This window comes from Nyctibius grandis, chromosome 6 (assembly GCF_013368605.1).
Source record: "Nyctibius grandis isolate bNycGra1 chromosome 6, bNycGra1.pri, whole genome shotgun sequence".
Classification (NCBI taxonomy): Eukaryota; Metazoa; Chordata; class Aves; order Nyctibiiformes; family Nyctibiidae; genus Nyctibius; species Nyctibius grandis.
In genome coordinates this window covers 7,734,523-7,761,795 of record NC_090663.1, presented here as the reverse complement: position 1 = coordinate 7,761,795, position 27,273 = coordinate 7,734,523, and the positions used below count along the sequence as shown (strand labels likewise).

General features: G+C 41.5%; 2 protein-coding genes across 7 annotated transcripts in view; one reads left to right on the top strand and one right to left on the bottom strand.

The window, feature by feature from the left end:
• Nucleotides 1-25,593, bottom strand: part of MAEA (macrophage erythroblast attacher, E3 ubiquitin ligase) — a 54,729-nt gene extending 29,136 nt beyond the window's left edge. For 2 of the 5 annotated variants that reach the window (XM_068403081.1, XM_068403084.1), the window contains exons 1-3: nt 25,309-25,433; nt 6,128-6,310; nt 2,307-2,510 (exon numbers count right to left, since the gene is read on the bottom strand). In XM_068403081.1, coding sequence (XP_068259182.1) covers nt 2,307-2,510; nt 6,128-6,310; nt 25,309-25,377 — 456 coding nt within the window. In that variant the 5' untranslated portion in view covers nt 25,378-25,433. The other 3 variants (XM_068403086.1, XM_068403085.1, XM_068403082.1) reach the window with 3 other exon arrangements.
• A 573-nt stretch (nt 25,594-26,166) lies between these two features.
• CTBP1 (C-terminal binding protein 1) overlaps nt 26,167-27,273 on the top strand; it is a 259,257-nt gene continuing 258,150 nt past the window's right edge. For both annotated transcript variants that reach the window (XM_068402971.1, XM_068402973.1), the window contains exon 1: nt 26,167-26,234. The gene's annotated coding sequence lies outside the window, so the exon portion shown is untranslated. The remainder of the gene's footprint in view (nt 26,235-27,273) is intronic.

Below are 27,273 nucleotides of genomic sequence, written 5' to 3'. Positions count from 1 at the left end.
ACCTCTGGCTGGTGGACAAGTTGAGCAAAAACCCCACCTTTTTTCAGGTTCCTGCTTAGGGTATAGTAGCTACCCAGTGGTAACAATATTGTCTTGGTACAAATAAATAAATAAATAAATAAATCGGGTAATAGACATGACCAGGTTTACTATAGAACAATGTGCTTCTGAAGCCTTCAGTGGTGGAGATATTTATCAAAAAATCACAGTTGAGACTACAGTAAACAGAAAGATTACTTTGGATAAGAAAAAAATACCATTATATTTTGTAAGCTCTACAGCAAAGTTACATTATTAAGCATTAGAGAACTTTTTGATGCTCATATCCTTCGGCAAGAAAGGAACAAAAAGGAACAGAGAAGTTGTCTTATTAAACCATCAAAACCACAAATTCTGTATAATGACCAAGTCTCAGTACCTTACCATTGTAAAAGCTGTTCACATGAGTATCACCATACAGTAAGAAAGACTGAGTACGATGTTGAGACACTGAGGGAAGCCTATCCGCATTTAGTCAAAATGTAAATTTTAATGTTGAGTAAAATGCATAATTTTAGCAAACTAGAAGAAATATGGCCTCAGTGCATTCAACATGTGCAACTAAGTTCTGTTATTCAAGTTACTTTGATGTTATGCAAATAAAAATACTTAGGCTTGCAGGCAGAAGTTAAATAAGTGTATTTAAAACTTTTTTTTTTTTTTAAAACACAAAAGCTTCTATTCACCAAACAAAATGAAAAGACTTAAAGGCTTCACAAGTGCAACACTCCGTACCACACTGTCTTGCAGGGTATTGTGATGGACTTCCATGCTCGTGTCTAAACCAAAGCTGAGCATTATTTAATCAGGCATAATAGAACTTGCTATGAAAGTGAAAATATTTCCATAGTGCTTTTTCAGCAGACCTAGTAGGTACAGTAACATGATGATTCAGCAGGAGATGAGCTCCTGCTCAAAACAGAGGGAAACGTCTACCAGAAGTAGAAGAGCTGCTGACCATTCAGCTGAAATTATCCCAGAGTAATTGCCTTGTTTTTTTGATTTATATGCACGGGCTATCTTCAGTGAGGCACAGCAGCCTCTTCAGTTAATTTCTTCCAGACTATTTCCTATTAATACTTTGTAACCCACTTCTTCCCCTCTGCCTTTCTGTTTCCTTTTTGGTATTTACTGAAATCACTGCTGGTTGAACAGGATCAGACTGGTAAAGCAGCCAAGGAGTAACAGAGACATGTGACAGATAGGCTCATTGTACAAGACAAAGAAGAGGTACATATGCTGTAGTTTGACACCGATAACAAAAATCTCTTCCCCTCAGCTAGCTCAGAGATGTGTTCAACTGTCACCTAAGAAAGGCAAAGCATGCAAGTCACAGAATACAACTAAACTCTCAGCATCTTTATAGAAGAAAGATTTTAACCAGAAGACTTGCATACCTTCTGGAATCAGGAATATCAAAAGAACTTAAGACTCAAGAATCACTGAAGATCAAATAGCAAACACTACCTAAAATTAGCAGAACTTGATTCCTCTACATAAACAGCAAATTCTTAAAGAATCAGTTTTAACGTCCTTGTGGCTGTCAGAGGACCGCAGTGTGTATTTATTGCTCTACATAAAGAAGCTACACCAAGGTGCACAAACTCTAACCGCTTCAGAAGCAATCATGAGATGGAAGCAAAACCAACTAGATAACCAGGGAAAAGGAAAGTGACAACTGCAGAATCATAAATGGCGAAATAAGAAAAACAGCAAAAAGTTTCTGTGGAGCATGCAAGATATATTGGCTACTAAAAAACCCAAATTGTATCAAGATTTATTTTCCAAAGTATAAGCCAGCTTTCCTCTTGATGCATTAAATACTAGGATGATACAATAAAACAGTTGTTCCTGCAATCAGCATATGCTGTTCTGCTCAGTCTGGTCACCTACACATATTGCCTAAGTGTGGCTAGACAGATGGGAAGCTCTACCAACTGCTTAGTCAGCAGCCCAAAGGCCTCTAAAGAAAAATTCTCTATGACATTTGAGAACTATTTAATAGGGCAATGTGTTTATCTAAAAGCATTTAGTTAATGACTAAAAGTTATGCCTTCAATTTTGACTTATTTAATACATTAAAACACAATTTATATCAAGTAAGGAGAACAAACTCAGGCCTAAAAAGATTAACAGATAAACATTAGTAATAAAAGCACACTAATACATAAAAAATAGCTGCTACAGGGCTAAAGCAGCTTGTCCTTATTTGACAACTTCCTCTTTACTACCGTTTTGTTAGTAAGTTAGTGCACATTGCTACCAACCTCAATACCACTTTGTCTCGCTAGTTTTACAGCTGTATTGTAGTAGCCACAGCGTAAAAGATGTTCCACCATCATACGATCCATACGTTTCTTCTTCCACATGTTTGCAGCAGCTGGCTGGTCACTACTGTGTTCTTTCAGATGTTCAATCCTACGTTTGCAGAGTTTTGCACTTTCATCTTCAGCCTGGATTGATTCAACTGCCTAAAAAGTCAAAATTAACAGGAACAAATAAGAGCTATACATGTTCAATTTGCTTTTAAAGCAAAATACAGTAAGCATTGCTTGTAAGCATTCTTTACATATTATATATACAGTTGCCCCCAATAGTGTTTCATGTAGAAAGACATTTCCTATGGCAGTGCATAAGTTTCAGCATGGCTGGTCCAGTTCCAAGATATTCTTGCATATAAATAAGTTTTGACTTATTTGACATAAACTATGAGTATATGCATTTTTCTGCTTAATGTGCATTTAGTCTGAAAACAGCAACATTTCAGCTACAGCAGCAACTGCTGAAATACTCTGCAAAAAGCTTTGCGAAGGTTTGCAGTCATCTGGTCCAAACGGTTGAAAATCATGAATTTCCACCTCTAACCTATGCATGGCTTCTTTCTGAAGCAGCTGTCCTACTGAATTAGTTCTACTGAGGAGTGATGCAGAGTAAACCCACATTACTTCTAATACACTGGAGCCATTTTAATCAGTCATGCAATAATGAAAATTATATAAGCATTTGGCCTCTTGGCACCTTTAATTCATGGATCTTAGTAGTTTTTCAAAAGTTATCAGCTTTGTTAAACTGGTGTTATTTTACTTACCTCTGCCACTCTACTGTTAGGAGCCGTACTTAGGAAAATAAATTTGTCCAGATGAAGCAAAATGACTCTTTTTAAAACTAATACATCGGCATGCCCAGTGAAAAACACATACCCCAAAATATCTCCACTTTTTTTTTTTTTTAAATTAAAAAGCACTCAGGTCATACGTACTTTCCTTCAGCCTTAAAGATATATGGCTAATTAGTTATGCTGCAAGGCAATTTTATTACAGACATATCGTAATTCAAAGCTAGCTGACTCAGTATACAGCACGTGACAATTGTGGGTCATGCCAGGCTACAGAACACAAGCAAGCTTGCAGTACTTTAATATGCTTGCTAAGGTAAAAGCAAACCAGGAGATGATGCAGGCTTAGGACATTTCCCATCTGCGATATATCGCTAGCGATGCAGTTTCAGGTTGGGTTGCCTTACTTGTGGTGACTTTAAACTTGCTGGCTTGTGTTTGAATAACTTCACAGTTATGGCAAGAGGGAAGTCCATGCAGGTTTACTAACCAAGCGCAGACCAAATAACCTGGCTGGCTTTTGGCAGCCCACTTGGCACTCCGTGCTGGCATGGCTACCTTCCCAGCACTCAAGCTATTCAGGCTACAGTATCATCCCTGGGTAACAGCTCCAGCTCTGGAAGCACAGGTTGATTCTAATTGCTTTTACCATGCATGCTCATTTACAGACTACTTCTGGAAAGATCAATATTTGAAAATCAAAGTGAAATAAATGCAAATTTGTGCAGGAGAAGCCTACCAAGCATTTGCCCTAATTAAGCCTGACTCTGATCTGGCCCTTGATACCAAATTCAAGTATCTAAAACCCTAGTCACTATACAAGACAGTCTTTTAGTAAAATTCACGTAAACATCTATAGCTTGAGTTATTTTTACTACTGAAGTCTGAGCTACTTCTGTTACTGAATTTAGCTTTATTTTGTAACATATGGTTTGGAGATCAGTATTTTAAGCTATAAACTGATTTTTTTCCTATTCAGCAAGCAAACACTAACTCAAGCCAAAACTCCCTTTCACTTGTTAGATGTCTGCAGTATTATCAGATGTGAAGACAACCTCGAGAATTATTCTGAATACGACTAGGAGAATTCAAGGCAGCTGGGCACAAAGGTTGAGCCCCTTCTCATTCCAAAGGGCTCTCCTTATATAGTTTTGTATCTGGACTTACACAGCTCTTGCTGTTTTTTTGATCCTTCTAGTGCATTCAGAAAGGCTACAGATCCTTTTCAAAACCCTCTGAAGCAAGTCTATCTGGACTTGCCCTGCTGGACATTAATAGAACTTGAGAGACCAAGCATATTAAACGGGATACAAAAAGGAAAACACAAAGGCCTAGGTTTCCCCAGGACCATTTTCAGAACCCAAGAAACCTGCTGTGTTGAACAGCTCTTTTTAAAGAGTGAGTAAGGTGTTAAATAAAGGAACCATCTAATTCTATTATGGCCATCTCAGCAGTTCATCAGATCCTTGTCTAAACACAGGAGGAAACAGATACCCCACATGGGTCCAAAGGCCCTAAAGAAAACAATCATTTTGCTCGGGGCAGAGATTACAGAGAAGACAGTTGGAGTTGAGGGTTTGGAGCAGAAACAAGACCTTTGTATTTCAGAAGACTTTTACTGTTAAAAAGATTTTTTTGCCTTTTGTTCTCTCTCAGTAGCTACAAGATTCCCCACAGTCTTTTAAGCAGTCAAAAACAAATGAGCAATTACACTAAAATGGTGCCTTGCACCCAAAACATTCAGCAATGCCTTCAGACACACCCCCGCAGTCAGCAAAGATTTAACAAGTAAATAACTTACTCCTCCACATCATTACTACACACCTACAAGCAAAATCTAACACCTCTTTCAGAAATAGCAGCAATTTCTTTCTGTAACAGAGAAAACTTATCCTTTAAGACGTCTAAGTCTCACAAACGAAAGATGAAAACAGCAATTACATTTATGAAGTCTTTTGCAGAACAGCTTTTCAACACCTAGCTAACCTGTTCAAGCAGAAAACCCCAAATCAACATACATGACAGTGTTATTTTCATGTTACGAACCTCCAAGGTATTTTGACGCTTCACTTAATACAGTCGCTAGATTTATATCTGTCGGTTATTTCATTTAAGTTTTAATGAAATGACTCTGCTACCATTTGTTTCATCTATTTATTTTTGCAGAAGCCCTGCTCTAAAGCCAGGCGACGGAGCTATTTTCATTTTTCTGCAAGATTTGTTTCAAGTAAGTGTTCTGATGAATCTCAGGATGAGTAATATTCTCATCCAAAGTAAGGATGGCTTATACTATATAGTTTATGTTTTTAACTCATTCTTCTTAGAAAGATGTAAATGCATGAAGGTTTGGCTGTATTTCACACAAATGTTCAAGCTTAACAGCTAGAAGCAGGTTATCCTGCTAAGCTTTGTTTAAAATTCTTCTAGTAATATTCCCTAGGAACCTTCCAACCTGCAAGTTTAATGTTTATAAAAAACGTTCAAGTAACAATCCAGGACAACTCACACTTTCTTCTGCAAAGAAGCCTCAACACTGCATACAACTACCCCCTCACTGGGGTTTAAACATTTTTCAGGCTCATCTTCTACCTGATTTTGCTCCTCAAGTAATGAATTAATGCAACCACATAAACTTTTCCATTAGACAAGCAGGAATTAATACAAATCAATTCCTTTTGCTACTATTTCTTTTCTGTGGGTAGAGAAATTCCTTTTCAGGACTATAAATACATATTAATTTTACCTCTCGTAGAGGTTTGTTATACTTAGTCATGGAACACCAAGTCATGTTTTTAAGTGCAGTGAAGCAAGATACAGTAAGTTTTGGTGTTCTGCTGTGCATTCTAAGGCGTTTGTTTACGGTCCCAGTAACATCTATATCTTGAAAAGAAAATTCAAGCAAATAGTATTGCAGAAAACTACTTCTGTTAACTTTGCAAAGACAGAGCAATCACAAGGTAGAACACCACTTACCTTTCGTTTCAGAACACTGAGTTTTTCAACTACTCCATCCAGGAGACTAACAACTGAATCCACAGCAGGACAACTGCTCAGCGTCTTCTCCAGCTCTGCCACAACCATTGTAACGTGGCTAGTCTCTCGATCAATGTTTTTCTGTGCAGCTCGAAACCGTTTGTTCAGTGTTTCATATGGCACCTAAAGGAAAAAAAAACAAGTCATTAGAATTTCTGTACTAAAAAAGTCAGGTCTTCTAGAGTGTAAAGAAACTGGTGATTTTATCCGATACAGTCAGAAGAACACCTAGGTTCCAGGACACTAGAGGTCATTAATTGAACTTGAGTTCTCATACCAAAGCCCTCCCACCAAGGAGCTAACACTTCAAAGATTATGCAAAAACAGTGACAGGAAATAAAAGCTGGTAGATTCTTTTCTGATACCAATTTAACTTATCCTACTTTGACTGTAGCAAGCACTGATGGAAACGGTTCAGGAAGAACAGAAAGCAAAGACAGATGTGTATCTAAAAAAGGAAAGCTACAAGTTCACCACCACTAAGAGATCACCCTTCAGAACATGGCTTTTTAAGTTTATGAACTTCTGAAGGAAAGCAATGTAACAGAAGAGGAAGTTACCTTTGAAAAAGCATGTATAATGCATACTGGCTACTGAAAAATTTGTACATACTGAAAAATTTGTACATAGTACACCAATGGTTATTCAGGAAATCTAATAGGTCTCCTACCTACTTCTGTCCATGAAGGACTATGTTTTAATATTAATTCCAATGGTACTATAATGAATGCTAAAACAAACTCCATGTAAGTTTTCTTTTGGTGAAAAAAGCCTACACTGTATGATTAAGTTTGTTAAATTCCTCTAAGGCTCCATTCCTTAGCTTAGCAACTAACCAGTCTTGGAGGTCTCCCGTCCTACTTGTCCCACACCTTTATGGGACAGCCATATCAAACTGCTACTGATGGCCATTAAAAGACACATATGGGTGTAGTTCACAGCCTGGTCAGATTTTAGGGTACTGAATGATTTGGGGAAAACTTACAGTAAATGTTAAGCTGCTCCCATCATGTTGCTTTCACTACAGTGACAGCATAAGCAATCATGAATGAAGTTCTATTACTTCACAGAAACAGGAATTTTAGAACTAAAAACATTCCAGTGTTATACACTTAATTCATCCATACATTTTATCTTGAAAAAGTCCACGAGAAGTTCTTTCAGGTAGTTACGATAATCTTGATTGCTTTTCTATTAATCAAAGGCATAATTTAGCTAGCAATCAGATTACACATATCAAAGGTAAAACAGGAAACGCAAATCAGTGTCCTCTTTGGTATGTATCACGTGTATGTTTGATTACAAATCTTTCAAGTAGATGACTTCTAATCAATTATACCAAGATTGCCTCCATTTTCTTCCTTCTAATCATTTGCATGCAAGAAAGTGTCCCCTGGGTCCACTCTCCTTTTGGCCTCTATTAGGAGAGAGGTTACTACATAACCATTACAATTCACAATTAAGAGATGCACTGAGAAACCGTTTAGGTTCAGAGTAAGGAAGGTGAGCCAAAGTACTTGCTTTCCAAGACTTTGTACAACTTGCAGTAGGTTGTTCTTATTTGTAGCAGCAGTATAACACAAGGATATCGGGTAGTGAGGTGGATTGTGAACTGGCTGAAGGAAAGAAGCCAGAGAGTGGTGGTCAATGGGACAGAGTCCAGTTGGAGGCCTGTGTCTAGCGGAGTCCCCCAAGGGTCGGTACTGGGACCAGTTCTATTCAATATATTCATTAATGACTTGGATAAGGGAATAGAGTGCACTGTCAGCAAGTTCGCTGATGACACAAAACTGGGAGGAGTGGCTGACACACCGGAAGGCTGCACAGCCATTCAGAGAGACCTGGACAGGCTGGAGAGTTGGGTGGGGAGAAACTTAATGAAATATAACAAGGGCAAGTGTAGAGTCCTGCATCTGGGCAAGAACAACCCCATGTACCAGTACAAGTTGGGGGCAGACCTGTTGGAGACCAGCGTAGGGGAAAGGGACCTGGGGGTCCTAGTGGACAGCAGGATGACCACGAGCCAGCAGTGTGCCCTTGTGGCCAAGAAGGCCAATGGCATCCTGGGGTGTATTAGAAGGGGTGTGGTTAGCAGGTCAAGAGAGGTTCTCCTCCCCCTCTACTCTGCCCTGGTGAGGCCGCATCTGGAATATTGTGTCCAGTTCTAGGCCCCTCAGTTCAAGAAGGACAGAGAACTGCTGGAGAGTGTCCAGCGCAGAGCCACGAAGATGATTAAGGGAGTGGAACATCTCCCTTATGAGGAGAGGCTGAGGGAGCTGGGTCTCTTTAGCTTGGAGAAGAGGAGACTGAGGGGTGACCTCATTAATGTTTATAAATATGTAAAGGGCAAGTGTCATGAGGATGGAGCCAGGCTCTTCTCAGTGACATCCCTTGACAGGACAAGGGGCAATGGGTGCAAGCTGGAACACAGGAGGTTCCACATAAATATGAGGAAAAACTTCTTTACGATGAGGGTGACCGAACACTGGAACAGGCTGCCCAGAGAGGTTGTGGAGTCTCCTTCTCTGGAGACATTCAAAACCCGCCTGGACGCGTTCCTGTGTGATATGGTCTAGGTAATCCTGCTCCGGCAGGGGGATTGGACCAGATGATCTTTCGAGGTCCCTTCCAATCCCTAACATTCTGTGATTCTGTGATACTCCTGATAAGATATGAAAGGGCTCTTCTTCCTCTCCAAAAGACTGAAATGTTCTATTTAATGGGTTTTATTGGCATCTCAAACTACGACCTAAACAAATGACAGAACAAGCCTTTACCACAGGAAGTATCAAGCTAAAACAATTATTTTCCTTATACATCCTCCCCTAAAATCCCAGCACCACACCGTCCCAAAAACTCAAGACACATAAAACATCACAATGAATAGGCTTCAACACCTACTTAATTGTCTATATAACCACCTTTTATTCCATCTTTAGCTCTTATTTCCCTTCTCCATTTCCACAAAAAAAAAGATAAAAGCTTTCAAAGCCCCATAGATAGAATGGGTGTTTTAGGAGGGCCATTATTTTGACATGTCGTGCTTTGGAACATGGAAGTTTGTTTCCAACTCCAAGACTTCATGCCAGACAGCATTAAGACAACTTCTTCCCCTTTTTCTCCCCCTGCATTTTTCTTACTATTCATTGAAAAACATGTTTCCTTCAGTTACTTGCATCTACTGAATTTAATTTCTCCAAGTACTTTGCTAATTGGCTTTCCCCACCACACAGAAAAGCTACATCAATCAAGACTTTCAGAAGCTACTATTAAGCTGAGGTACCTGTTTGACTACAAAAAGTGTTTTTGTTAAATTTTGAGCAGTCAGTTCAACTGGACACACAGATCTAGTCAGTTTGAAAACTAAAAAAAACCCTTTAGCTTTAATCTCCCTTTTCCCTAGTTTCTTATCTGCACATAAGAGCAATAACAGTTCCCGTTTCCCATGCTGTCTCTTTAGCCTGCAAATTTCTGGCACAGAGTGTTGGTATGACATTTAGAACAACTGGACTTTCAATCTCAGCTGGCATCATTATACATCATTTACAATGTGTCCAGGTGCAATAGGTTTTTGAATCTTGCTTAATCTTTTTTTTTTTTTTCCTACCCCAAAAAAGATCTGAATATCCTGTGTGGAAGAGGCTAGGAGTCTAATAAAGGGAGGAAAATATGGTCTAGGCAATCCTGCCCCGGCAGGGGGATTGGACTAGATGATCTTTCGAGGTCCCTTCCAATCCCTAACATTCTGTGATTCTGTGAACTGTTTTACTACTCTGAAAGTAAAGACAAATAAATATATTGCTAAACATAATTTTAGTGTACCATAACAAGGGAAATGATTTTAAAGGTACAATGTAATTATTTGCACAACTGAAACTGACAGTAAATACTCTTTACCAGAACTTTCAATAATTTGCATGGGCACATATTTCTTACTATAGACACAGCAGTTTTTGGAGAATATTTGTAAATCCTAGCCAGGTACAGCTTTTACACTTGCTTTACAGGACTAGATTCTACGAATGACAAAATTTAGAAATTGCAGCAGCTAGGTCCTTACTGAGAAAAATTCTTATCTAGACTCTGCATCTCGATTTGCTGGTTCTTCTGTTACTTATACAGCTCCTATGCTCCCAAAGAGACTGTTTCCCAGCACTGGTTTGCTTTACTGTAGAATGCTTCAAAAGTTACAGGCACTGTAAGTTTATTTTTTTCTCCAATAACGAAAGTAAATGGAAGGAGAACATAATAAAACAATGCTCTGGAAAATGTAGTTCTAGAAATTCTTAATTATGGTTCACTTTAATTTTCAGGTACCATAGTTATAAAACAGTGAACACCAAACGTTTTGGACCAAGAGGCAGCTGCAAAATTTACATATCATTAGCTGCCACAAGCCTATTAGAGACTTGCAATTTTTACTGTCAATACCATTCTGTGACCAAGCCTGGATTACAATAAAGTTATTCTTTAAGGACAAGAGTGACCTCCAGAAGTCAGCCTAGGGAAGCATTACCTCAAGGAAAAAAGGATAACCAGCTACTAAACACTGAAAAAATTTGAAATAAATCAGCAAGAACCAACCAGAACGTATTCTGTAAAAGCACAATACCAACTTGTCCTACTCATTAGAGCTTGAAAAACTACACCTCATTTGGCTCATACCATGAGCATACAAAAGGATACAAAGGAGAGATGCAAAATATTAGTGGGCAGCACATTTAAATCCAGTGTCACTAAATAGATTCTGCTTCTTTTGTTCATCAGCTTCCACAGCTACAGACACATTATTCAACTTAAGCATGTACTAAACCAGGTCAAACTTAAACCTAATGAAAAGGAATTTGAATTAAGTTAGAACAGCCTACACAAGGGGTAAAATTACAGCAAGTTTTTCCAAGATCAAAATTTTGCTACTGTGATGTGGAGGAAAGTCTGCTTGGCTGGAGGCTTCTGCAAGTGTAGCATGACTGTTTTCAGGGGCTAAGTGCTAACAGAGAGGCAGAGACAACTGAATAACCTGGTCCAAGTATTTTCTTCATTTCAGGAGTTACCTCACTCTGCTTTTAGAAAGCCAGAAAACTCTGGTGTGCTGTCCCAGAACATGCTCCAACAATGCCGTGCTATGGAGGCAAGACTTTGGAGAGGATCCTTCTGGGTCTAAAAGCTTGAACTGGGGGCAGAGGAGGAAGGACTGCCATGAGAGGTATACCTTGGATGTTCAGTTGAGTAGAGCAAGTAGAAAACAGCAGAGCTAAGAACGTCAGAGGCAGTTTTTAAGCTTACACTTAGGAACTCAACTGTGATGTTAACTATCCGGCCTTTAGCCCAAACACAGTCCTCTTCCAGCCCGTGAATGTGAGTAAGGTACCAAGGCAAGACTGACTAGTTCTAAAATCAGAAAGTGGCTAAAACTGTTCAAATTGTGCAACTGTACGTAATATTTCTTTTAACAAGCCAGATCAAATTCAACTTGAAATACCCTTAAATATAGCTAATTTAATAATACTAGTAAATACATTTCCATCAAAATAAATTTTCCAATAAGCCATTCATTTACTAAGTGATACCATTTTATTGATTTTTCTGAATACACACTAAAACTAGGAAAAAACAGCAAGTATTAAATGCCTGCATATATTGTATCCTGATGGTTAGCAAACTGTATATACTTCCCAAGTGTTTATTATCACTCTGTAAAAAAAAAAATATTTCAAGAAATATAAATAATATCAAACCAGTCAATCCTCTACACAGTATCCTACAATGCATATCTACTTTTGTTTTTACATTCATTATCAATATTGTAATGAGATTCTTACATTTAGAAAACCTTAAGAAAATAAAAATTATCTACATGTGCACACTTAGTACTTCATCCATAAATCGAATATATAGAAACAGACTGCTGATAAGTACTCTCACCTCAGCCCATGCTTTTCTCTACAGGTTCAGAGAAAATTGGCTTTAAAAAACATGCCATGAGAACATATAATCTATAGCCTTTAACAATATAGAAAGGGAGAGCAGAATGCAAATCATTTTCCCCTCATAGATGTTCATTAATTATAGTGACCAAAGCTTAAAAAGCTCCACTACCTCAATGGTATTTCACAGAATCACAGAATGTTAGGGATTGGAAGGGACCTTGAAAGATCATCTAGTCCAATCCCCCTGCCGGAGCAGGATTACCTAGACCATATCACACAGGAACGCGTCCAGGCGGGTTTTCAATGTCTCCAGAGAAGGAGACTCCACAACCTCTCTGGGCAGCCTGTTCCAGTGTTCAGTCACCCTCATCGTAAAGAAGTTTTTCCTCATATTTATGTGGAACCTCCTGTGTTCCAGCTTGCACCCATTGCCCCTTGTCCTGTCAAGGGATGTCACTGAGAAGAGCCTGGCTCCATCCTCATGACACTTGCCCTTTACATATTTATAAACATTAATGAGGTCACCCCTCAGTCTCCTCTTCTCTAAGCTAAAGAGACCCAGCTCCCTCAGCCTCTCCTCATAAGGGAGATGTTCCACCCCCTTAATCATCTTCGTGGCTCTGCGCTGGACTCTCTCTAGCAGTTCCCTGTCCTTCTTGAACTGAGGGGCCCAGAACTGGACACCAGCTTATGTTGGTGGGAGTCAGACAACCAGACTGGACTTCTTATGCTGGTTTTAGCACCTCGAATTTCACTAAGCAGCTTAATGGCATCTCGAGAATGTTACAAGTTTTAGCCTCATCACACGCTCACAGCTTCCATGACAGACACAATCACTCACTCATTAAGCACCTGGGGTTTCCAAAGTGAAGACATACATTGTTGAAGGGCTCTCTGCTTGGGAGAAAGTACAAGATAACAAAGGAAATATGACTTGTGGCAAGATCTGCTTTGCAGAGGTGTTATAGTTCTCCAGCCATGATGGAGGAAAAGCATTCTGAGTCACAGCTAGAAATCCAGCACTTATTACCATCATTGCCAACAACACATCCACTTTATTCAACTAGGGTTCAAGCTAATAAGCAATTGTAATTACAAGGGCTTTATAGACAGATGAGCAGCATAACAAAGATGAAGAGAAGCATCTACTGAATTGAGTTTGTGACCTAGCAACAAAGGACAACAGAAAGTCTCAGTTCTAAATGCCTTCTTTGTCTTTACTGGTAAGGTCTTCTCCTAAGCCTTCCTGATTGTGTATGAGCAACTGAGTCTGGGGAGAGAGGTACTATTTGCATGAGAAGTCTAAAGCAAGTTGAAGATATACAGGCACATGGGACCTGTATGTGGGTCTCTCTCCTGGGACCAGAAGGGAGAGAACTCACTAATGACACTGTAAAGCTGCTATCATCTCTGAAATGTCATGGTGAAGAAGGAAAGTCCTCAATGACTGAAAAGTGCAAGTTTCTTGCCTCTCTTCCAAAAAGATAACCGGGAAGATCATGGAAGCTACAGGCTGCTCTGCCTCATCTCAGTTCTTAGGAAAGTTATGGGAAAAAAAAATTCAGATGGAAGCCATTTCCAAGCTCATAAAGGTGACTGGGAGTAGCCAGCCTAGATTTACCATAAGCTAATCAAGCTTGACAACACTGCTTTCAGTGACGAAGTGACTACCTCTGAATGACAGGAGTGCACTGGCAGTCTTTCATGCTACTTTTAGCAAGGTTTTTGACATAGTCTCCCACAGTACCCTTCCTTGTAGTCAAACTGGGGAGATGTGGACTGAATGGCTGGAATACAACACAGGTTAAGGACTGAGTGGACAGACAGGCTGAAAGAATAACGGTCAGTGGTTCAAAAGCTACCTTGTAGCCAATTACAAGTACTGCTTGACTCCTGAGGAATGTTATCATCTCCAACATACATGTCTTCTTCAACCATCTGCACTATGAAACAGAACACACAATCAGAAAGCTTGCAGAGGACAACAAATTGGTGGAGTGCTTGATAATGCTGGGTGGCAGAGCTGCCATTCAGAAGAAATGACAAGCTGGAGAAACACACCAAGAACTTTATGAAATGCAATCAAGGCAAAAACCAGAGCCCTGCATCTGGCACAAAACCACCCCATCCATTAGCACAGTCTGCGGCGGGGAATAAGTGGTTAGGACCACTTCTGCAGAAAAAGATGCAGAGGTTCTGATGGACAGCAGGTTGGACACAAATCAGCAAGAGACTCTTCTGGCAATGAAAGTTAACCACATACCAGGCTGCATTAGCAAGACTAAAGGCAGTGGGTTGAGAGGAGTGATTGTTCTTTATGGTCAGCACTCACAGACTCATCTGGAATACTGAGTCTGGTTTTCAGGTTGCTTCCCCCCCACCAGCAAAGAAGAGAAGTTGACAAACTGGAAAGAGTCCAGAAGACTGCAAACACAATGGTTAGCTGGTTGGAGGATACAAAATCCTACGAGAGGCTGAGAGGGGCAGGCTTGTTTCACTTGTAGAAGAGAAGGCTACAGGGAGTTGGGAGCAGCACAACCCGATAGAAGTCTTCCACTACCTAAAGCTGAAGGACATAGATAAGAGCTAGCCAGACTTTTCTCAGAGTTACAGAGCAAAAAGGAAGGAGGCAGAGCTGACAACTGGCAGCAAAGAAAATTCCATCTGGACATAAGGAAAAAAAAAAAAAAGTATTTTAACCAGGAGAGTTGGTAAGCACTGAAACAGTAGCCCAGAAAGGTGGTGGAACCTCCACCCTTGGAAACTTTCGGAACGAGGCATGACCCTGAGCAACTCAAATTAGCTTTGAACTACACTGTCTGCAGAGGTCTTTTCCTACCGTAATTTTATGAATTCATCTAGAAAGAGACTGGATCATAGATCGCCATTGCTAATTTAGACAGCAAATTAATCTCCATACGAAGACATGAATGGCTGTACCAGGTAAGACCATAAGTCTCTCCTCTATTGCTATCCTTTCTCCAATAACATCCAGAAAGGGGATGGCACTTGAAAAAAGGCAAGAACATAAAGTTACTGATACCAAACAGTGTCTTCTTGAGCCAAAGGTGGAAGTTTTATAGTAGAAACACCACAGGGTGTTTCTCATCCATGAACTCTGCTGGTTGCTGTTGACCTGTAGAGTTTTAGCACTGCAACATCTTGTGGTGAGACATTTCACAGCCTCACGCATTGTCTGAAGAAACACTCCTTGGTTTTGACTTGTCAACTGCTAGCCTAATTTGAAACCCTTTTGTTCTTGTTTTGGAAGCAAAAAAGGGAACATTCACTCCCCTCTGCCTCTCATGTCTCTTGAGATTGAAGAGGCTCTTTCTAAACCATTATTTGAAAACAGCCATTCCACATTTCTAATTATTCCTGCCCTTCTGTAGACATTTTCCCGTTCTACTACATCCTTTCTCAGGATGAGATAATGGAGAAAACAAGAATAACTCATAGTACTCTCCATTCCTCCCTTTCCCAACACTTTTGTCTTAAGTTTGTCAACATTAACCTGGTCAGTCCCAGAAAACATTCACTATAACCCCAAGATCCCACTAAGCAATGATGATCATTTACAACTCAGTTATTGTGTATAAAAGACTAGGATTGTTTTTCTTTCCACCATACCACAAAACGGTATCACACTACACTTGCCTATATTTATTTTATCATATATTTTAATATCCATTCTGCCTCCGATTATTCTTCTGAAATGCTTCACACTTGGGTTGTACCTGTAATACCTCGATTATCTTAGTATCATCACGGAAACTGCATCATCTCAGCACTCATTCTCTCTTCTAGGCTGTTCAAATGCTGAATATCAGCCATACTGGCAGCAACACCAGCAGAACCCTAACACTAACCTTCTTCCATTACAGAGGCTGGCTACTAAATCTTGATGTTTGTTTCTTATCTTGCCCAGTAACCTTTCCACGTAAGGACTTCTGTCTTCCTTCTTTCAAGAGTTCCTGGTAAGGGATATCTCCAAAAAACATTCAGTGATACAAATAAACTATCAACCATATCCACCACCACCTCACCACCACCTTTTTTTTTTTTTTTTTTTAACATAGAAGTCTCATATCTTTGCATGGCACGACTTTCCTTTTTAGAAATCACATTAACTGAGGTACATTATTCGATATTTGATTAGTCAGGATAGTATTTCTGCATCAATAAGCCATTGGTTGGAAGGGAAAAATCAATTACATGTATTAAGAATCTCACTAAAATTTTACTTAAGAAAGTAGAAGCACTTAAAGTCATCTACTTTGTCTTTCTTCCACAGCTATCCAAAAAATCCTCAGATTACTTCAACATTTACCAGAGAATTTCCAGAGAATTAAGGGGAGAACTGGACACAGGAGAAATTTTCTGTAGCCACATAAGCTTATTTATAAAGAAAGTGTTACATCCTGCATTTCTGCCCCTTTAGAGATGTAGGATGTTAGGCCAAAGTGTAATGGCTACTGCATGAAACTTCAAATACCAACCTGATGCTGCCCACAAGTTTTCTTAACTGGTACACAGTAATACCAAAAGACTGAATTGCACGTTTCTTTCATAAGTGAAGTTTTGTGAAAAATGCAAGCCTTTATCCACGTACAAGTCTTTAGCCTTACACTAGACCTTTAGCACATCAGTTCTCAAACTGATCTGGTCACATCCTACCACACAGACTAGATTCCTTCTTCACTTATGCAGATCTAAGCCTAAAGAATTTCAAATAAAAATGGAAACTAAAACTCAAACAATTTCTTTCAGAACACAACATTAATCAAAAAGTTTCTACCCCACAGTGACTGCAATAGGAAACTAGTTCAGATGTAGCAGAAAGAAATAGAAAGTAAAAACCAATTTGTATAGCTATCATTTGGTTGTTAGAAATTATAGAGTAAGAGCGATAGTTTAAAAAAGTCATCACAATTGAAGGAAGAATTATTTGGTCGTGAGAATAAGACCATTAATCATTCCCCAGCCTCCTGTTAACAGGAATTTTCAAAGGTTTATTTTCTAAAAACAGTATTTTCGCATAAAACAGTATAGACAACAGAAACAGGCATCTTTTATATAGGTTTGCAATTCTGTAAAAGTACATCCGATTTCCGCCTGTATTTGGGAGAAAGAAGTTATCAGGTCTAACTTGACAGTGGTACCAACTCATATGCAGGAAGTTTTAACTATATATCCTGACTTTACTGATGTCTGTGTGAATCATCCTTCTTTAACGCTACAGTCTCACAGCTGAAAGCAACTCCTTGCCACATGAAGTGTAGAATTTTTAAACACAAATACCTATATTGTGTATCTTTTCAAATGAACTGAACCATGGGCAGCAAGAAATTTGAAATGGATTTTTTAATATCTTTTCAGGTACATGAAGTCAGATAACTATTGAGAAGAAAAAAAAAGTTTCAAGAAAAATAAAATAAGAGTCCTACCAGATTAGGTGGGGGGAACCATTACAGAACTATGCTCTCCTTTCAAGGGTCAGAAAAATGATGTGCTTCCTCTCCTCAATTGTGTTAGCTTATAACACCTGAAAAGCACCAGAGATTTGTATGAATCTACAGGTCTCCAAGATAATTCAGTTGAAGATTTTCTGAGGTATAAATAAGCTTTTTCAAATGCCATATATTGTGCCCTTATATGAAATTATGCCTAGCCACGGACAGGTAGGGAAAATAAAGTGAGAAGTGCAGTGATGAAAGTGTCTTTCAAAAAAACAGAAGCAAAGACAACTTAGCTCTAGTTTAAGCAAGTGTAAAAAGGAAGTATAGGAATACAGAAGAAAAATTAAGCATCTCCTAAACAGTTTTAATAAACAAACAGTGTCAAGAGAAAAGATAAACCCAGTAAGAAACACCTTTGAGCATTAAGCTGTTTCCTTGAGACTAAATTAAATCACCATGCTCACCTTCAACAAAACAGAAAAGTAGAGGACATCTATTATACATGATGCCATTTGAAAAATGAGGCAGGGTACAAAAAGCTATTGCAAATTTCCCCTCAAACCAATAACAATTAAGCATTTCTGTGCAGAATTACTGCAATTCTGTATTTTTATACACTTTATTTCTTCCTTTATAATTCTTGGATTATTTCAGAACTGAGTCAGTATCATTATTTGTCACTGAACTCATCCAAAACGTAAATTATATCACCACTTATTCACAGAATGAATTCTTCTGATGGGTAGCTGTTATCAATCCCTTGAAATAGTAATTCTTCCTTGTTCTAGGCAAAATCAGAAAAGGAAAAGAAAGTTAAAAGAAAGGAGAAGTAGTATATTTCAAGAATGAGAGGCTTAGAATAATGGCTAGATTTAGGTTTAATTAGGTACAAGCATTAATATAAAGTCTTGAAGAGGTACAGATCAAACCAGACAAAATAATTTAATAAGCTTAAATGCAGTTGCAGATCATTTGGATTTTTAAAAAAAAAAATAGTTCTTTCTAAAAACAGTTTCAATGTTTTTGAAGTGTAAAGCCTAGTAGATTTCCTTAGTTAAAAACATGGCAGTTTCACAACTCAGGAAGACAGTACTGCAATACTCTAGAGCAGCTATGTCTGGAAAGAAAATATAATTATAATATCCAAAGCTGCTACCTCAATACAGGAGAGAATTAGCAGCAAAAGTTCTTGGACTAGCCACCTGCTACACACTTACTTGCTCAACAGAAGAAACTATAATCCTTTAAAAATATTGTCATTTTACACAAACTGCTAGTAACTTGACTGAATACATTATGAACTTTTGAACAAGGCTTACAACAACAAAATTAAGTGCTTTACAAAGCCATTTCACAGTTATATGAAACTGTCTTGCATCATTATGTAAGCAAATTGCCAGCCATTTTAGAGTCCTGTCTAGAGCCACACTAGGGACATCAAAGAGCAGTCATTTTCAATACACTTGTTCATAGGTGCCATCTTGGACTCGTGCCTCAGAAGAAATTTCTTCACTTTTCTCCTTTTAGTAGAAATATTTGAGTACTAACAAAAACCTAAGCATTCCTCCTTGTCCAAAGAAGCAGTCGAGTTTGCTAAGCTAAGGTCCCACAGCAGGTTTGTGTCCTGAGCAAGTCCCTTCATTTGTTTTGATCCTTCCTTCTTCTCCAAATATTTGTTCATTTTAATCAGTATCACCTCTTTAAATGAAAGAGGTCGTCATCCTCCTGTGTGTTTGCACAGTCCAGACACTAAGATACTGGCTGCAGGCCTTTAGGCTAGAGATCCCATTTCCAATCACATTGCTCCCAAAATAACCTGTTCCAGCTGAAGTGACAGCATTTCTCCTAAGAAAAATAATTAAGGATTATTGATTCAGCAGACCTGTATCAGAAAATATGAATGGCCAAAGTTCTACTCAATATATTATGCTTTACTTTAGTTCTCACTAGTTTACAACTCAAGGTAATCCACAGAGCACTCAAAAAAAGCTGAGGTGAATCAAAAGCAGGCTGTGAAACAGTTAAATTACTGGCTATCATAATAATGATATCCTAATAAAAACTTGCTTTATTTAAATAAGCAATAATGTATTGCAAGTAATCAAGTAATATAGTGTATTTCACATTCTGGGTTAGCAAATACTTCCTATACAGTGTATCTTCAGGCTGTACACTATGAGAGGCCAAGTGCACAATGAAGGCAGTTTCTTAAGTTTACAAGGGCTGTTGGATTTTGCCCTTGTGCCCTTACAGCAAATACCCACCTGCCAAAACAATACTTTCCTAAATCCACGGTCCCAAAAGGCACACTATTATACTGATTAATATAGGAACTACTGAATTGAAAGACCATGGGAAGAAGTTGAGAGATAAGAAAAATTGACACTAAGTGGTCCGTAACATCCAGTAAGAGCTTCACTACTATCACACCAAGCTGTGAAGTATTTTGCTCCTATTACGATATCCAGCAAATGTTTGAAGCTCATCTTTACTCCTGTTTCCCAGCTCTTGAAAAACATTCATTATGCAAAGAATCAAATATTTCACAGACATTCTTGCTTTATGTCTACATTTAAAGACCCCAACATCTTAGCTACCATACAAACATATTATTTCTATACCAGAAAACATACACAAACCGAAGTCACAAGATCACAGGGCACTGTCCTGTGAAAACACTACAGATCAAGTATGCTGCAACTGTGAATTGCAACATCAGATAAGTATTCACTTTGAAGATACTAACAGGAGGTCTTCTCCAAAATGTTTGAGAGTACTTTTCTTGAAGTATTTTCCTACAGGCACAATGGAGTACTGATAATCAAGCAACATCTCTAGCTCATGGCCACACTGCTATTTATCGCCTTTTACTGTGTCTTCTTCCTTCATTAACCACTTTAAAATGTGTTTTATAGGAAGTGGGCAGGGGTGGAAAACCGACCAATTCCCCCAGGAACCAACTCCTACTTTAGCTGCTTTCCAAAGTCAAACTTCTTCTGAAGTCCCACAGTATCAGATTTTTCTTAAAACACAGCGGCGCACAGAGCCCAGTGCAGAAGAACAGCAGCAGTAGAAAAGATGTCACGCTTGTTTGCTGATATGTGCACATGATGTGTCAAAACAGGAAGCACATTATTCAGCGACACACGAATGCTCGGTATGGACATTCAATGCACACTCGGTGAGTCAGGGCACCCAGTCTGGAGACTGATTTAGCGTGAGATACGAGTGTTCACACCGAGTTAGTACAGAACTGGCTGTTACTAATATCCATCTTTCGCTTATTGTGTCAACCTTCTACTTGAGAAGCATTTCACAAATCAGATAATGATCCAGAAGTGCCATATATTTTTTTTCTACACTGATGTACTGAAAGTGCATTAGATGTTACAAGTTCTGTTACTTCTGTCCTTCTCAAGTTCTGCCTGAACTACTTTTGCTGCTATATGTTTAAAGTTTTGACAGAAGTACTCTGTGGCTCATAATATCAAAGTACAAAGCTGCGTCCAAAAACAACAACTTATAGTGAAGCTTATAAACAGAGGAAAAAATAAAGTAGTGCAACCAATTATGTAAAAAATGAATGTGGCACCTTTTCCGCTACGGTGCGAAAAGTTGACCTGAACTGTTTGACATCTTCATTAGTGACCTAGATGACGGGCCAGAGTGCACCTCCAAAGTCTGCAGATGATACAAAACTGGGGGGAGTTGTCCCCATACCAGATGGTTGTGTTGCCATTCATAGGTACCTCAACAGGCCAGAGAAATGGTCAGAGAAGAACCTCATGAAAGTCAAAGGGAAATGGCATGTCCTACACCTGGGAAAGGGCAACCACATGCACAAGTACATGCTGAGACCAACAACTTGGAAAGCGGCTTTGCAGAATAGAACCTGGGGGTCCTGGTGGACTAGTTGCCTATTAGGCAGCAACGTGCCCTTGCAGCAAAGAAGGGCAACAGCACCTTGGGCTGTGTTAGGAAAAACATTGCCAGCGGGTCAAGGAACGTGATCCTTCCACTCTATTCAGCAGGAATTAGACCCTCCGGAGTGCTGTGTCCAGTTCTGGGCCTCTAGTACAACAGAAACATGGACAGACCAGAGTGAGTACAGCAGAAGGCCACAGAGATTGCTAACAGATTGGAGCATCTGACACATGAAGAGAGGCTGAGAGAGCTGGGATTGTTTAACCTCAAGAAGAAAAGGCTCAGGGGAAGTCTTATCAATGTGTATAAACACCTGATGGAGGGAGTAAAGAAGATGGAGCCAGAGTACTCTCAGCAGTGACCAGTAAAAGGACAATAGGCAATGGGCACAAATTGAAATACAGAAAATTCCATGTAAACAAAAGTGGTTTTTTTAATACCATAACAGCGACCAAACACTGAAACAGGTTTCCCTAGAGAGGCTGGAGTCTCCATCCTGGAGATAATAAAGAACAGTCTGGATGTGGCTCTGAGCCATTTGCTCTAGTTGACCCTGCTTTGAGGGGAGGCTGTTGGACAATACTGTCTCCAGAGGTCCTTTCTAACCTCAGCTATTCTGTGATTCTGTGTACTTGAGATAGCAACAATTTACGCTTCATATAATCCTATTCTGCTATCTGTTCCCCTCTTCAGTAATCAGGTAAACATGGTATTTCCACGAGAAATTAATATCTTATTAAATCTGCTGCCAGTATTTCCCCTGCCACAGCTGCCAACAAAAGAAGCCAAACAGCAGCTCTGAGAAGGTGCTCAAGTATTCTGTGCTTCTACAGCTTTCCTTTTGATCAGCTGTATTTTAAAGTAGTTGCAGCCCAGCTAACCCTAAACTGTTGCCAATGAACAGCCTAGGTAAGAATATTTTCACAAGCGATCATCCCTGCTTTCAGGTCTTCCGTCTTCCATCTTCCATTTTTCTTTGGAGTCTTATTCCATACAGTTTGCTACTTCAGTTTAATAATTATTCACACTTCTAAAGATACTGATGAATTATCTAGCTTCCTGTCATCACTTGTTTATTAGCGTTTCAGCAAAGAACTATGATAACAATGTTCGCATTCATTCGTTTTTAAATTGCCAGCTTTCATGTTACATGCTCCCAGATGAGACTAGCATAACTCTCTATCAGTAGGCTTTTTTAAAATAAAAAAAAAAAAAGATTCCATGGCACTTTGGAGGGAGAATAGCTGGCAACCTTCTTGTCCTTGAGAAGGGAGAAGGGATTGGGGCGGGGATATTCAAGTATTATTTTGTACATTTAAATAGCTTCCCTAGATTCAGTTGAAGAAGTCTATTTACTTCCCCTGAGCTGAACTGTTGAAGAACGGCTGAAGCACTTCCACTCCTGCAGCAACCACAATTCAGCTATGGAAAAGGGATTTCCCTTTGCAGTTTTAAGCACTCCTTCACATGAAAGGCACTCTGTGGAACATACTGTAAATGCAGAGCTATTACACAACTATTATCTAGCAATGTTGGCATGAGGAAGCTAGAGGGAGGAAACAGGAAGGATATAAATACAAGTCTACAATCCTTTATATTTTACTCACATCAGGGAAAATCACCAGTGTCTAGAGCTCCAAGAGAAATATCTGAGCTACTGTGTTGGTGGAAAAAACTAAAAAAATTTTAAAAAGTTATACACATTCATTTCACACAGTTTTTGAATAAACTGGAAACAAAAATTCACAGAGGCTCAGTCCCATAGAAACTTGTAGGCACCTGCCTCCTAATGAACAAAACAGGATTTGATATCAACTTACTTTAGTAGACTTTAGCCTTAGTGTTCATTCCTCCCTGCTGCTTTTTCACCTCCACCACTAAAATGTTTTGATATATGACTCACAGTGAAAAACATTTGAGAGGATACATTCAAAAGATTTGAGCAGACACTGTTCTGGCAGTTTTTTTAAACAATGAAAAATGCTATTAAACATTACAGGAACAACCCAGAAGTTGAATGGGTGCTGGGAAGAATCAATAAACATCACCTTTGCTAGGAAATCAAGAGTTTCAGTGCAAGGGTGTCTCACCCTCTTACTATTTAGCTTCCTAGCTTTACAAACAACATTCCATTCTTTTATGTATATTTTTGTTAAGATTTTTCAGGGGAAAAGAATGCTTGTGGAAATAAAAGAATTAGTCCAAAATGTTCTCTACCTTTCAAATGGCTGGCACCTTGACAATTCATCTTAAGTCATAAGCAGCAAAACAAAAACTCACTGATCCTCACTGCCAGTAATTTTTCAGGAATGTAACAAGCAAAGCTGTGATAACAACTGGAATACATCTAAAACGTAGCCTTAAATGATCTGCTTAACTTTAAATGCCTTCACATTGTTCTGGCTGTAGAAAGTGCTAGAGCACTCTTTACAGATATTTTAAAATTTAAGCCTGATGCTATCAGCTTTAAAATACTTCACAACGATAGAAAGAAGCCTTCATATGCAAAATGGGAGTCAACACTTCGTCCTTCTGCTTCTTGGGCCTAAGCAGACTGAAGCTAGGAGAGTGGAGAAGGAGGACATGCACAAGAACATGGCTAGAAAGCCTGCAAAACAAACCCTGCAAAGAGCACACAGCACTCGGTGTGTGAAAGCGCAGCATCATCTCAGCACAACAAAGTTTACTTTGCATAAACATCTTCTACAGATAAAAAAATGTTGATACACTGACAGGAGAGATGTTTAAATAAGCATTTTGCAATAGAGACCCTTCTCCTAACCGCCTTCCACAGCTGCTGCTATTAATGTGGTACACCTACTGTATACACAACACAAGACTTCAAACAAAGGTTTCCATTGATTCCTATGAGCATCATCCTTCCAGTTCACCAATTCTTAGAGGCGATGACCTTAACGCTCAGTACCGAGTCCTTCATTTGCTTTACAATACCTAGTTAAAGCCAAAGACCAGCTATGCAGTCTGGGGAAACTTACCATCCTTCAGATAGCCCCAGTACCTTAAGGAACACTGCACTCTCACCAAACCGTAAGTATTTCGCTTATTCGTCTCCACAGGCCTCCAGCCTTTTCCATTACGTTTGTCCCTTTTTATATTTTAAGCTCATCTCCATCTTTGGGGGACCAAGAAGCCAGGGAACCATATTCTACTACCACCTCCACTCCCTCCCCTTTAACACGTCTCCTAACAACGCCACGTAGATTCAGCTAATCATCTGGGACGAGCATTTAAAGCAACCCTCGGTCTTCCCGAGCCACCATTCACACGCCCCTCATCCCTCTCCCCCAGCCTGACTCCATCCGAGCCCTCTCCCCGCCTCACATCACCCCTACGACCCCTTCGCCTTGCCCCAAGGACCTGCCTTCTCCTCTCCCTCGGCCAGCTCCTCCAGTTCTCAACGACCCTTTTTGTGTGCCTGTGGTGGTGGGCCCGGGGGCCTCCCCCTTCACCTCGGGGCACGGAGACACCCGGGGAACAGCAGCATATTCCAGGCACGTCCCTCGCCCTCAGCGGAGGGGGAGGGGAAGAGGAGAAGCCGTAGCGGCAGAAGCCCAGACGTCAAACGGAGGAAAATGGGGACGGGCGGGCAAGTGTGCGGTGGGAATCCCTCCTCACCCCCGCCCCACAGCCCCGGGGGCTCCTGAGGCAGGGAGCGGGGAGGAAGGGGGGCCGGAGCGCCCGGCTCGCCAAGCCCTCATCTTCCCCCCAGCGCTGCTCCGGCGGGACGCTTGGGGCTTTATCCCTCTCCTCCATGCCGGGAGAGAAGAGGGAGAGGCTCGGCACCCACCTTGAGAGTGGGATACTCCTGCACCTTCAAAGTCATTGAGAGCTGAGCAGCTGATTCCTGCACCGCCATCTTGGATTGGGCACCAACCGCCTCCCTCCTCCTCCCCCAGCCCAGAGCGGAGGGAGCTACCTACAGCGCGCGCGGCATGACGGGCAGCAACGGCCTTCCTCCGCCCATCCCTCATGGAGACGGGGCGAACCAACGGCGCTCGCTCCTCACAACGGCCCGCCTCCCCCCCGCCGCCCAGGCGGCGTGGTACACTCCGCGGGACGGTGGTGGCGGAAGAGCAACGGCAAAGCGAGAGGCGCCAACCAATGAGGGCCACCCTCTCGCACGTTGGGTTAGTGCGCGTTGACACCGCCTTAGAGCTTGAGAAGCCGCGCCTGATTGGGCGGCGGTGTGAAAATGGGCGGGGCCGGCTGGATAAGCGGACAAATCAAGTGGAATTACGGCAGCGAGATAGGAGGGATTTTGGGGGGATGATGGACATCCAGACACCCAGTCACAGTAGAGAGAGCTTTCCTATCGCCCAATCAGAATCTCCGCTAGAGCTCAGTAGGTGGGACCTAAAAGTAAATTTTGATGGTGACTTAAAACGGCCGTTTTAACACCCCCCTGAGGTGTCCGGGAAGGGGGGGCGGGACGAGGGGCGGAGCCCGGAGCGGGGGGGCGCTTTGATGGGCAGGGTCCCCAGCCAACGCTGTTGCGCCGCCCTGCTGACAGGCAGAGAGTTGAGCGAATGAGTGGCGCGTCTGGGGAGGGCGGGCGGACGGGGCAGCGGCGGCGGCCCGGCGTGTGGCTGTGTGTATATTGGCCGGGGAGGGGAGGGCGCCGCCCCGCCCCTAGTAAGTTCCGTGGGGAGGAGAGAGTGAGTGAGAGTCAGTGAGGCGGAGGCGGCGGGAAGAGGTTTAAATAGCGGAGACAGCGTGAGTCCCCTTCCCCTCAGCTCCCTCTCCCCGGCGCCGGGCCGCTCTCCCGCGCTCGCCGCCGCTCTCCCTCAGCCGGGGCACGCGGCAAGCGCCCGCCGCGGCTTCCCTTCTCCAGCCTGCCGCGGTGCTGCCTGCCCTCACGGCTTGGGCTGGGGGGGGCGGCCCCGAACCGCGGAGGGGAGGCCGCGGCGGGGCCCCGCTCCCGGGCGGCCGGCGCTAAGTTTCCCCGGTGAGACGAGGCGCGGGGCGGGAGCAGCTCCCTCAGCAGCCGGGCCGGTCTCGCCTTCCCCGCGGGGGACGGGGGGGTGGGGAGGGGGGGCGTTGGCTCCCGTTCGGCCCTTGGGAAGTGGTGCCCGGCCGGCAGACAGCTTCCCCCGCCGGCCCAGTGCCGGGCGGGCGCGGGCGGTGCAGCCCTGCAGCTCCCTCCCGGGGGGACACGTCAACCCCCGCTGCCCTCGCAGCCAGGCTGGGGAGGGGGAGCTGCTGCTGCCCCCCTCCCCCCCCCGCCCTGCCTCACCGGCCGGTGCCCCAAGTACCGCTGTGCGCTGCAAGTTTAGAGCAGCCCTTTTCAGCTTTGGGGGTTTCCCTTTATTTTTTGTTGACTGGGTTTACGGGCTCCCAGCTGGATCTGGAGGGGAGTTGTGGATCTGGCCGGTGTAACGCTGCACTCGGAGGGCTTGCTTGTCTTGCTGACCTCTGTTCAGTCCCTGAGAGTGGTCCATGGGAGTTGGTGGGCCATAAGGTGACAAGTACTGATATAAATGAGCAATCATTCCTCTGCTGAGCGTACCTGAATGTTCGCATATAAAAAAAGGGACCTGATCCTGCAGACTGTCTCTGCTTGTGTGTCTGACAGAATAAAAACACTCTTGGAGTATTAAACCTCTGGCTATTGATATGAAAGCTACTTTCTTGATAATATGTAGAGGGCAGTGTCTTGAGATTCAGCCATAACATGTGCCCGCTTTTAGTACCATATATGAAGCTTCTCTCTGTGATTTGAGCACCTTAGTGAGTGAAATGGAAGGCACTTTGT